General features: G+C 49.1%; 1 protein-coding gene across 1 annotated transcript; it reads left to right on the top strand.

The window, feature by feature from the left end:
* Nucleotides 1-7,408: 7,408 nt before the first annotated feature.
* On the top strand, nucleotides 7,409-11,967 carry LOC136539306 (serine/threonine-protein kinase BSK2-like). Its single transcript, XM_066531259.1, has 10 exons — nucleotides 7,409-7,708; nucleotides 7,823-8,079; nucleotides 8,163-8,298; nucleotides 8,637-8,770; nucleotides 9,011-9,116; nucleotides 9,464-9,549; nucleotides 9,824-10,012; nucleotides 10,093-10,251; nucleotides 10,997-11,110; nucleotides 11,354-11,967. Exons 1-10 carry the CDS (start codon nucleotides 7,624-7,626, stop codon nucleotides 11,603-11,605), a joined length of 1,518 nt encoding a protein of 505 aa, XP_066387356.1. The 5' UTR covers nucleotides 7,409-7,623; the 3' UTR covers nucleotides 11,606-11,967.
* The last annotated feature ends 244 nt before the right edge of the window (nucleotides 11,968-12,211 follow it).

The following is a 12,211-nucleotide window of genomic DNA, read 5'->3' as shown; positions in this document are numbered from 1 at the left end:
TACCAGCGACGGTTGGATGATGTGAGCTAGGCCGGGATGTAGAGGAGCTGTCGGTCTTGGCGCACTTGGAGAGTGCAGCCGCCAGCCCTCATCGCCTTTCATGTGCCCGTCGTGCCCATCGTCTTGGTGGTGAGCCCTGCCCGAAAGAGATGGAACCATAGCTCCTAGTGGGGGGCAATGCCTAGGTACCCCTCGCAGACAGCGACGAAGATGGCCACCTACGCGATGGAGTTGGGGTTGAAGTTGTGGAGCTCCACGCCGTAGTAGTGAGGAAGCGCCCGCATGAACCGGTCCACTGATAGGCCAAGACCACGCTCGTGGAAGGCCACGAAGCTCATGATATAGCCATCGCGTGGCCTCAGCTCTGGCTCGCCCCCTGGAACGATCCACTTCGGTCTGTTGGGGTCGGTAATCGGGCGAAGGAGGCCATCATCGACAAGTGACTGCAGCGTCACTAGAGACACGTCGGACTAACCCTAAGGGTCTGCCTAGACGACAACAGCGCCGCCGGCCATGTATGCGGTGGAGAATGTGGCTACGGTGGTAAGGCGAGCTCTCGCTATCCCTCTCTCTCTCTTCTTTCCTCCCCCTTCTCCCTTCTTTCCCCGGCGCTCTCTGTTCTTAGCAATGGCTCGAGGGCAGAAAAGGCAAATGCAGGCAAGGTAAGAAGGAAAGGGGCGAGGCTCATCACGTATTTATGCGGGAAGGGGGCAAAACGGACGGGTGATGAAACCAGAGAAGTTTCCCTCAGATCTGGCACAGTTAATCCGGATCTGATTAAATCGCCCACGCATCCACCTTTTCCTTATTACTCGCGCATGCACAGTAACGTCCCATCCGCTGACATCACGTCGCATCCAACCACAGCGACGGCAGGCGCTGTTCCGTCTCCCTAAGAAAACCACCTCAAAAGGCGTGCCCACCGTTGTTAGCCGATGGGAGGGGAATATCCCCCACTCGATTCCTTTCAGACTAAGGAACTGGGCACCAAGCCCATTACGGTCCAGGGGTTCGAAGGCTAGACCCCTGAGGGTCTCAATTGCCACCCTAGGACAACAGAGTCAGGGATGACTATGGGCGAGCCCGTACATAGCCAAGGCCCGAGCAAGCGATTGCTCGGGATGCCCTAAGTCGTGTTCGAGACCAGCAGAGAAGCAGAGAGGTCTCTAAATGGGATCCCACCATAGGGAGGCACCGAGCCCTCGAGGCCAATCGAATGGCCCTAGGACCCACTAGAGAAGCCCTATGATACTTTTGGAGCATGTCTCTAAACCACCAATCGACCCCTATCGAATGGGGCACGGGCCTCCACTTGGACTTACCCGATAACAGCTCACCGGAGGTGTCACTGCTCATGCCCACCGAGGGTAGCCTGGCATACTCCACCCCTCCTTTTGAACAAAAAGGATGCGTGAGGGCCGCACAAAAAAGATAGGGAAACTCTTGATCGCCCTCTTGCTCCACGCAGAAGCTCAGGGGCCCTTCTTGCAACCAAACCGAGACCCAGCGACCTGAACTCGCACTCATGGGCTCGACAAACGCGATAAAACCCCTCGCTCAAACACGTGAAAAGCCCCTAGAGGAATAAATCGACTCCTCCAGGGCCTCGGGGGCTACACCCGGTGGGTGCGCTCACACGCACCCACCGAGGCCTTGAGTACGAAACACCATCCCGCCAGGAGCTACCGCGAGCCAAGTCTCGTCAAAACCTCAGGAAGAGCGCTCACGCTGTCCCCAAGGCTCGGGGGCTACTATTGGGTACCATAAAAAGGGGTCCCTAAGCAAAAACAAAAAAAAATCGCTTAGACCCTATAACAATCAAAGCCAAGAGACAACCACCGGCAAACCCCCACCTTATCTGAAGCTCAGCTAGGCCGCCCGGCCCACCTCGAACAAAATCTGGGCCCACCCAAAGTAGGCTCAGCCCAAAATAAAACCATGAGGCCTCGGACGGGGTATCGATTCTCTGTCTCGCTCGAGGCCCCACACGTAAGGCCTCGGATGAGGTACCGATTCTCCGTCTCGCTTGAGGCCCCGCACATAAGGCCTCGGACAGGGTACCAATTCTCCGTCTCGCTCGAGGCCCCGCACGTAAGGCCTCGGACGAGGTACCGATTCTCCATCTTGCTTGAGGCCCCACACGTGAGGCCTCAGACGGGGTGCCGATTCTCTACCTCGCTCGAGGCCGGCTCGACGACAACCCCGTCACCTCCGCCTCGACCGATTTCCCTGACAGAACATCATGTCCAACTAACGCGACCAACCACTCCCGCGACATCAGCCGAACAACGGCTCGACACAGCGAAATGACCAACAAGATGGGAGTCGCATCAACACCATGCCGTCTGGGACAGGACGGGGCAGGGGTTACTGGCCGCTGTGCTCAGCACTGTGCCCACGACTGACACCCGTACTGCACTGTGCTACCTAACCCCTGCTCCGAGGACAGCGCGGCGTGGGGAGTCAAGTCCGGGTCCCTGTAGCCTCGGAATCAACATACAAAGACCAACTGCTCCCTCCGAGCCTCGGCTATCCGCTTTGGGGTCCCTGTAGCCTCGGGACTCGCACCCGTTGAGCCCCCACAATGGTTTAGCCTCGGCACCAACTAGGCCTCAGCTCTCTATGTTGTCAACGTACAGCGACCGGCATGTCGTTCATAGTATGCGCCATGCCCTGCGTCAGGCCATCACAGAAGCTCCCACGTCGCATAGGATCAGGCGTGACCGGCGCGTCGCTCCAGTATACTGAGGACAAGGCCGCTTCACCGACCATGCCGCCACAGTAACAAGCTACAAGGCTCGGACATGTCACCTCTGTTCACACAACGCCACGTAGCAAACCCATGTAACGCCCCTATGCCTCCCTTCGACTATAAAAGGGAGTGATCGGGGCCGCTTATAGATAGGGACTCACGAAACATAGAGAGGCACGCACACACACAGACATCGCTCAGACAGACACACACGCGCAAGCAACGCGCAACACTCTGTAATACGCACACTCCTCCATACTGCCTGAGATCAACATCTCAAGCAACCCACACCGCTCCACGCAGAGACCTAGGACTAGCTCCCTCTCTCGCCCAGCTTGTAAACCCCTACTATAAGCACCCCGGTGCAAGGAATACAAGATCGCTCTCTCAGACTAGACGTAGGGCACCTATTGCCTGAACCAGTATAAACCTTATGTCTCTTTGCATCACCATCCGGGATTAGGGGCACGCAGTACACTTTCACTAGCCGGTTGAGGGCCCGTCGGTCCAAAACACCGACAGAACTATAGAAGCACAGGCTGGGGTGGGTAAGGGCGATGGGAAGGGGATCTAGAGCTCGGACAGTGGAGACTGAAGCTGCACACGATAGTAGATCTGATCCGACATTCCTGGAGGATAAGTTGCCCACCTCACACTCGCACAAAGATCCCCTCCGCCGTTAGGAGGTCAGCGTCGCCATTGTCCTCATCACAGGCGATCCCCTTGAAGCCTACATCGTTAGAGGCCGACATCGGGGTGGCGAGCAGGGACGCCGAGAAGTCCGGCGAGCTCTTCCCGATCTGCGCACGCCGACCTCGCTCGGCTCCCCATGGTTGACCGACAGCGGCGCCAGGAGATGCGAGGCGAGCAGCGAGGGGCGGCGGGGCTTGAGGCGGACAGGGGGTGTCCTTTGCAAAACTGCTTGCGGGCGTTTTTCATAAAAATGACAAGAACGTTGAAATATCTTGTACAACAGGGGGTTACGTGGAAAATAACTGAACATAAACACTGTAGATCACAACCAAACTGGATCACGAGTTGATTTCCACCTACGTGAAGGGCTTTTCTGCAAAACAGCTGAGGCCACAGGGAGAAGCCACGGATGCCCGAATTCTCTCCTGCGAGCAGACTCAAGTGGGTTTTAATCAACCCTGATTAAAATAATGTTTTGTCGCATGGATACATAATGGGACCCACGTAAGCATTAACCGATTTGCTGTGACTAATATTAATAGTTAGCTGCAAATACTTAGCTCTTTAGATCTAAACTGATCTAGCTAATAGTTTTAGCTAATTGTTAGCTACATGCCCTAACTAGTAGCTGTTTCACTAGTTGAACCAAACTAGCTAATAACAACTAATGTTAGTTGTAACCTAGCTTGCTAACTATTAGCAGCTAATGGATTCAAACATGCATTAATTGAGGGTTTTCAAATGATGTATACCTAAGAACACAACAGCAGCTCATTAATAGAGGACAACCAAGATCATTTCACATCTTCCTTAATATATGTGGAAATTCCTATGATCCCAAGTATTTTAGGACTAAGGTGGTACACCTAATTTTCAGAGGATTTTAGACAAAACAATTCTAGCTCTTTTCTATAAATTTGGTTAAGTTTAAAATCATTTGGCTTGAAATAATTTTAGAAGTTGATTTTATTTTAGGATGGAGGAAATGTGTGAAAACTCTACTATGCCAAGTATTTTATGATAAAGATATATACTACCTAATTTCTGAAGAATTTTAGATAAAATAATTCCAGCTTTTGCCCCTCTTGTCGGGAATCAAAGCAGCGCCCCCCCCCACCCCCCCCCCCCCCCCCACCCCCCAATCTTGACCAAATGATATACTTGTACAACCCGGAGGCACAATTAGTGGTGGAATTTGATTTGTTAAATACTCCAAAGCAGCAGTACCCCGTGTTAGGTAAAGATAATCCTTGGAAAGACCTAGAACCTTCGTAGGTAAGAATAATCAAATAGAAGGATATTGAATTAAGAGCTTGTTTGGATCCATTAATACTAAAAATTAGCTATTTAACTGCTAATTTTTAGCTAGAGCTGTTTAAATACACCTACTAATAGAGGTTATATAGTGAGTTGAATGTGTATATGAACTATTAGCACATATTAACAATTTCTAGCTTGCTAATGAAACTAATAGTTAGCAGCACTCCAGTTAATAATTAACAGATCTATTTGGATCTGGTACTAAGTTTAATTCCTCCCCTAAAGTTTACTCCGCGACCCATCGAATATTTGGACACATACATGGAGTATTAAATATAGACTAAAAAATAACTAATTGCACAGTTTGCGACTAATTTGCGAGACGAATATTTTAAACCTAATTAGTCCATGATTTGACAATGTGGTACTACAGTACACACATGTGCGGCTTAATAAATTTATCTCGTGGATTACTAATGGATTCTGTAATTTATTTTTTTATTAGTATTCGAATATTCCATGCGACATCCTAAAATTTTACGCCCTTAATTTAAACCAACCCTTACCTGTTAATTTTTAGTAATCCAAGCAAGCAGTAACGGTATTGGGTGCGCTGTGATTGGGAATCACTGCGCTTAGAAAGGCGCTCGCTAGCTAAGCAAGCGATGGGACCAGCCACAAGCCCACAAGCCGATTGCCGACCCAGCGCTGCTAGTGTGGACGCCGAGTTGACTTGAATGTGGCGCGGCAGCCACAGGGTGTGGGCCCGCCCGTAGTGTCGTCGCGTCGCCCCTGACGGGTGGGCCTCTGCCGGAGCGAGACTAGGGTGAAGGCAAACGGTGGGGCCGCGCGGAACAGAGAACAGCGCGGCCGTGCAGGAAGCCCACGTTTCGAGCCTGCGACAGCGACGTTTGCGACTCGTGTGGTCCCTGGCATGGCATCGATTGATCGATGGCTAGTGGCTGGCTGGCTGGCGAAACCGGACGCGGGCAGTCATGGATAAAGATGGCAACGGGGACCCGATCCCCGATTCCCCGCGGGGAATTCCCCTATTAGGGGGCGAGGATGGAGTCAAATATACTCCCACGGGAATCTAAACGGGGAGAAAACGTCCCCCGTCGGGTTTGGCGGGGACGGGTCTGGGGGAGCATTCCCCGTCCCCGATACCCGCATCCCCGCCCCGTTTATATACAGGCTTTGCTCTCTTTCCTGATGGCCCAACCAGCCCACGAAGGCCCAATGTCTTCTGAGTATATATAACAGCAATAACCCTAGTTCTACACCTTTGTGATGATTAATATCCTGCTTCTTGCTATTTAGCTATTTTTGGATTGTGATTCGTGGTGTACTCTAATATTGTGTCGATGAACTCATGTGAATGATGATGAATTAACCTGAATGGTGATGAACAAATACGGGGACGGGGATCCCCGACGGGGATTTTTCCCCTCGCGGGGGCGGGGATGGGGGAGAAATCGTCCCCGTGAGCTTTGGCGGGGATGGGGACGGGGATTTTTTCTTCCCGCGGGGACGGGGATGGGGAGGCAACCTCCGACGGGGAATTCCCCGTTGCCATCTTTAGTCATGGAGGCGATCACCATTCTGGCTGCATGCTGCTGCGCCCCTGCCGGTGCCGGCTCGCTCGTGTGCTGTGTGCGCTGTTGCAGGCCTTGCAAGTTTTGCTTGCTGCCGATTACTGTACGTAGGAGTACTCATTAACGCAGCTTTGCATCCCGCGAGGCCTTCTTTAGTTTTTTTCTCTAAAGTTTAGTCATATCACATCAAATGTTTGATATATGCATAGAATATTAAATATAAACTATAAAAATAATTAATTATATAGATTGTGACTAATTCACGAGATGAATTTTTAAGCGTAATTAGTCTATGATTTAACAATGTGGTGCTAAAAAGACAGCAGTCACACATCCGAACTTTGGTAGTACTTCTATACGTGGTCCAGCAACGATACGAACCAGCCAACCGAACAGGCTCGATGATGTTGTGAAGGATCCGAACAAGGATATATACCGTTGTCAACGTTAGCGCTCTGTTTGTTTGAACTGCTTATCAGCCGCAATATTTTTCTGCACCAGTAAATCGGCATTTTATCAACCACACAAACCATGCGATCATGTTTGTCTCTTAAAATTGGTATACCACCAAACTCGTTGCGTCTCGGAACATGAGCCCAAAAGCTGCATGCCAATGCCATTCGTCCGCTTGGTCCCTTGCCCATTGCTCTCCGACTCTCTGTTCCGAAGAAGATGACTAAGTGCCTGTTTAGTTTCATAAATTTTGCAAAAATTTTCAAGATTTTTCGTCACATCGAATTTTTGGACGCATGCATGAAGCATTAAATATAAATAAAAAATAAAACTAATTATATAGACGAAATTCACGAGACGAATCTTTTAAGCCTAATTAGACTATGATTTGACACTAATTGTCAAATGTTACAGTACCATTTCCCAAAAAAATTTCGCCAACTAAACAAGGCATAACAAAACCCTACACCCTCTCTGATTTTTCATGGGAAACCGTTTAATTTCAATCAGACGAAACGACACACCACCTTAAATTATACGAAATTTATTTTAGAAAAAAAGTACTAGGGCGAGATTTGGGGGGTTTTATTTATTTTCAATTTTATATATTATAAAAATAAAGAAAGGCGGAGGTGGGGATGCTTGGTGTTGCGGGCGCACCTACCGGATCCCCACCACTCCTGTGTGCTGCCGCGCTTCCCTCGGAGCCCTGCCTCCTGCCCTGCCGCCTCCCCACCTTCACGAGCTCACTTCTGCTGCTCCATTCCACGCTCCCCCGCGCTGGACTGGAGCAGAGCTGAGCGCACGCTCTCGCACTCCCATTCCTATCGCTCTTGCTTCGCTAAGCATCCTAGATCTCCATTCCCGCCCATGGGGTGCTTCCAGTCCAAGGTGGCGGGGCCCCTGCCGCCCAAGGACGCCGCCGCGCTCCCCGCCGACAAGCCTGCAGATCCCGGTAAGCCTCACGCCCCCGCCCCCGCTGCCGCTTAAACCCTAACCCCGCCGAATCCATCTAATCCGCGGCGCGCGCTTGCTTGCGTCTCGTTTGCTGTGTCCAATCGAATGGCAGAGGCGGCGAACGGCGGCGCCGACGGGGGAGGCGACGGCGACGACAAGGAGGCGGTGAAGCGCGCGGTGCCGGTGTTCAGGGAGTTCGCGCTCGCCGAGCTGCGCGCCGCCACCAAGGGATTCAGCGCCGACCTCATCGTCTCCGAGAGCGGCGAGAAGGCGCCCAACGCCGTCTACCGCGGCCGCCTCGACGGCGGCCGGCTCATCGCCGTCAAGCGCTTCTCGCGCCTCTCCTGGCCTGACCCGCAGCAGTTCCTCGTATGGATTTGCTTTGCTTGCTACGTGTGATTTCGTCCTGGCCCCGGATCTCGCAATGTGATGCAGTGTTGCTGGTGTTGCAGGCGGAGGCGGCGGGCGTGGGGAAGGTGCGGCACAAGCGCCTCGTCAATCTCATTGGCTGCTGCGCCGAGGGTGACGAGAGGCTGCTCGTCGCCGAGTACATGCCCAACGACACCCTGTCCAAGCATCTCTTCCACTGTACGTGCTCTCCGGGTCTCCCCCAATCCCTCCATATCCCTATCCACCTGCTATGGGTACTCCAGCCTTTTTTCTGTTGTATACGGGCCTTGCGGGCTGGAGTTGTGTCGTCTATGGTGACGTACTTGATGATGATCCTCGTGGGCGGATCACACCAACCGTGAATCTCAATCTCCTCTGCATTAACACAATGACTTAATGCACCTTATGTCCTTCACCATTGCTGCATTTGACCTATGCAGATCATGCAAAAGTGTGGTTTGCCCGGACTAGGTGGGTGTGTCCTGTCCGCCTTGTCTCCCTTGACTGACTTTGCCGTGCACTGCCTTTTCGTTCAGGGGATAAGCAACCGTTACCATGGGAAATGAGGCTGAGGGTTGCATATTTCATTGCGCAAGCTCTCGACCATTGCAATGCCGAGAACAGGAAAATCTATCATGATTTGAATGCTTATAGAGTACTTTTTGATGAGGTACACAACAAGTTTGCTGACAGCTTCTAGTTTTTACTACATATTTTTTTCTGCTGGCTCTTTTATTGTTACTACATTTTCTTCTTCTGTGAAAACCATTTTTTTGATCTGTAAGGTTTACTTTGGAAAATTTTACTGTCATCTGTAGTTGCCTATGTGTTTTTTCACTTGTTGTAATTGATTATTGTAGCTGTCTAAAGAATACCTCACCTGTTGTAATTGATTTCTATTCCCTATCAGGAAGGTGATCCCCGATTGTCAAGTTTTGGATTAATGAAGAACAGCCGTGATGGAAAAAGTTATAGTACTAATCTGGCTTACACTCCACCAGAGTTTCTGCGAACCGGTAAGATCCCCTTGGTGCTTACTGGTTACCAATTTACTTTTACATTCTTGATTTGCCAATGCCCTTGTTGGCACCCTGGTGTAGATCATTTGAGCTAATTATAAGCCCAATCAGTAAAAGTTAGATGAAGTTAAAAGCTGTTGTGAGCTAGTATGCCTCTTGAGAGTACAATTGTAAAACTTCCTGTTTCCTGATTGTTGTTGAATACATACTTTTGGGTCACGGTAAATTCTTTGCAGGTTTATCATCTATTGTTTCGTTCAAGTTTACAAATACACTATTCACAGTAGTACTGTTTACAATATGCTATTTTGGACTGCACTGAATAATTTGTGCTTGAATGACAGGCAGAGTAATTCCCGAGAGTGTGATATATAGCTATGGAACTGTCCTGTTGGATCTTTTGAGCGGAAAACACATTCCTCCTAGTCATGTATGCTTCATTTGCTTTTTCTCAAGAAGAATATATTTCTGGATTATCTCTTAGCAATTCCCTTCCATCACATTTCCTTTTGGTACAATGTTTACGATGGTGGACTGCTGTGTGCCTTGAACCATGAACTTGAACTGACAGCTGTTGCTAGGTGCTTCATTTTTCTGTAACATAATGACCACAACATCATTAAACAGCTCTAGGTGTTTATTGCTATGTGTCAGTATTTATTATGACAATGAGTTACCATCTCTTTTTTTTTGTGGAATTCTAGGCCCTAGATTTAATAAGGGGAAAGAATATACTGTTGCTGATGGATTCCTCCTTAGAAGGGCAGTATGCTAATGAAGATGCTTCGAAATTGGTTGATCTTGCATCAAAGTGTCTGCAATTTGAATCTAGGGATAGACCAAACATAAAGTATCTTTTGTCTTCTGTTGGTCCTCTTCAGAAGCAAAAGGAGGTGAGTAGCTAGAGCACCTTTTTCCCGCCGTTCATCCCCCTTCATTGCTTCTAGTAACATCGTGATGAATTCTAATGCAGGTTGCATCACATGTGTTCATGGGTATTACAAAAGCCACAGCAGTAATGCCAACCATTTATTCTCCACTTGGGAAGGCCTGTGCTGGTATGGATCTTTCGGCGGTGCATGATATTTTGCTCAAAATAGGTTATAAAGATGACGAGGGTGCAGAAAACGAGGTAACTAACAATAAAATTTATGCTGCATCTGACTTGTGCCATCAATTTGTGATAAACTTTCCTCACTTTTCTCTTCCACTTTGCTTTATTTTTCTGCTTGACTCAATTGATTACTTGTTCATAAAGGTTTATTTGTTGAATTGTTATTATGGTAACTCCCTGTTCTTTCCACTGAGAGCCTTGCATCATTGCATGGTTAGAAGAAAGAAGAAACGATGTGGCTCATCATTTGCATTTAGAATGTGAAATGTGTATATGTGACGTTTTCTCTTGGCTATGCAGAAAAGTGGACTTATATAAATTGCATCATGGTTTGTTTTAGTCTGAAAGGCAAATAATTTTGCATGGATAACCACATATTTTATCAGTATTTAATTCAGGAGATTGTAATGCTGACTAGGAAGGGCAGACCTGGTGCAGTGGTGAGAGCTGTCTCACTGAGTTACCAGGTCGTGGGTTCGAAGCAGCCTCTCCGCAGATTTGTGGGGGGGAAGGCTTGCCTCAGTTTTTCCCTTCTCTAGACCCCACTCATGTTCTGCCTCCGGCACTGGGTCTGCCCTTTATTGTAATGCTGACTAGACTTTGTACTTGTCTTCACATTTCATTGTGTGTGCAAAATCTGATGTATACTTTCAAATATTTTATTTGTGTCTGCACTTGCTCAAGTGTTTTGAAATTATGAAGTCCTACTTTTTTGCTTTTTAAGATAAGTCTATTTCGTCTGGTGCATGTTTAAAAACTGAAGTTATCCTTTCAAGAATGGACCCAGCAAGTGCAAGAGATGCTGAACACAAAGAAGTTTGGTGACATTGCGTTTAGAGACAAGGATTTTAATACTGCAATTGACTACTACTCCAAGGTATCAACATCCCTGTTCTTCTCCATTTGTGCGTAATTATGGTAGGAGACTATCACAGAAAGAGTCATCTGATGTAACTGTCAAACTAGTCACAAGTCAATGTTCCTAAGTGGTTGGGCCCTTGTCCTGTTAGCTCAAGTATTTAGCTACACATACAGCACAATTTTACTTCCTTACTCTTGATCAAAACCCCCGAAACATTGTATTTATAGCTTATATGGCAGCCTGTTTGTTCTAATGCAGCTAGTTGCAATGATGTCGACGCCTTCAGCTACAGTATTTGCTAGGCGCAGTTTTTCCTACTTGATGAATGGGCAAGCAGAGCTTGCTCTTCGGGACGCAATGCAGGCCCAGGTCTGCATGCCCGAGTGGCCTACAGCCTTCTACCTCCAAGCCCTTGCTCTTTCAAAGCTCGGCATGGAAACCGATGCGCAGGACATGCTGAACGATGGAGCTACATTTGAGGCCAAGAAGCAAAACGGCTGGCGTAGTTAGGAAACAAAGTCTCCCAAGTACTCCGTGTCGATGCCCTTTGAAAAAAAAGGTACAATGGCAAGTGTCCTCCAAATCAGATCACTGGGACGTCTGTTGCACTACTAGGAGTGGGATTGAAATGCACTGTTTTATCGTGCAATCTCCGCCCGATTGTTGATAACGAGTGGCGGTGTTATGATCAGGAGTGGAAGAATAGGTCGGGGGCTTTGAATGCGTAGCATACTCTTCCGTGAGCTGCGCTTTGTTTTGCGAGTGATGGTAGCAGGATCTGCTGATTATTGCAACTGCAGTTGTAATTAAAGGGATGCTTTCTAACGATTTCTCCTTTTGGTTTACGTGGAATCTTTAGGCCCCAGAGGACACATGAGTGGTGTGCAAAATCCGGTTCGGGTTCATTGTGAGCGGTTTGGCCCCCCCCCCCCCCCCCCCCCCCAACATCCACCCCACACAAAACAAACAACACACCAAAAACAAACCCCACACAACACCCCCCAAAACCACACACAAAACCCCCCCCAACCAACCACCCCCACCACACCCCCACACCCCCCCCCCCCCCCCCCCCCCCCCCCCCCCCCCACCCCCCACCCCCCCCCCAACCCCCCC

Source organism: Miscanthus floridulus, chromosome 2 (genome assembly GCF_019320115.1).
Source record: "Miscanthus floridulus cultivar M001 chromosome 2, ASM1932011v1, whole genome shotgun sequence".
Classification (NCBI taxonomy): domain Eukaryota; kingdom Viridiplantae; phylum Streptophyta; class Magnoliopsida; order Poales; family Poaceae; genus Miscanthus; species Miscanthus floridulus.
This window is presented reverse-complemented; position numbering and strand designations above follow the sequence as displayed.

Coding starts and splice junctions, on each gene's coding strand:
- LOC136539306 (XM_066531259.1), top strand. CDS start 7,624: ATGGGGTGCTTCCAGTCCAAGGTGGCGGGGCCCCTGCCGCCCAAGGAC. Junction 8,771..9,010: donor ATAGAGTACTTTTTGATGAG/GTACACAACAAG, acceptor ATTCCCTATCAG/GAAGGTGATCCCCGATTGTC. Junction 9,550..9,823: donor AACACATTCCTCCTAGTCAT/GTATGCTTCATT, acceptor GTGGAATTCTAG/GCCCTAGATTTAATAAGGGG.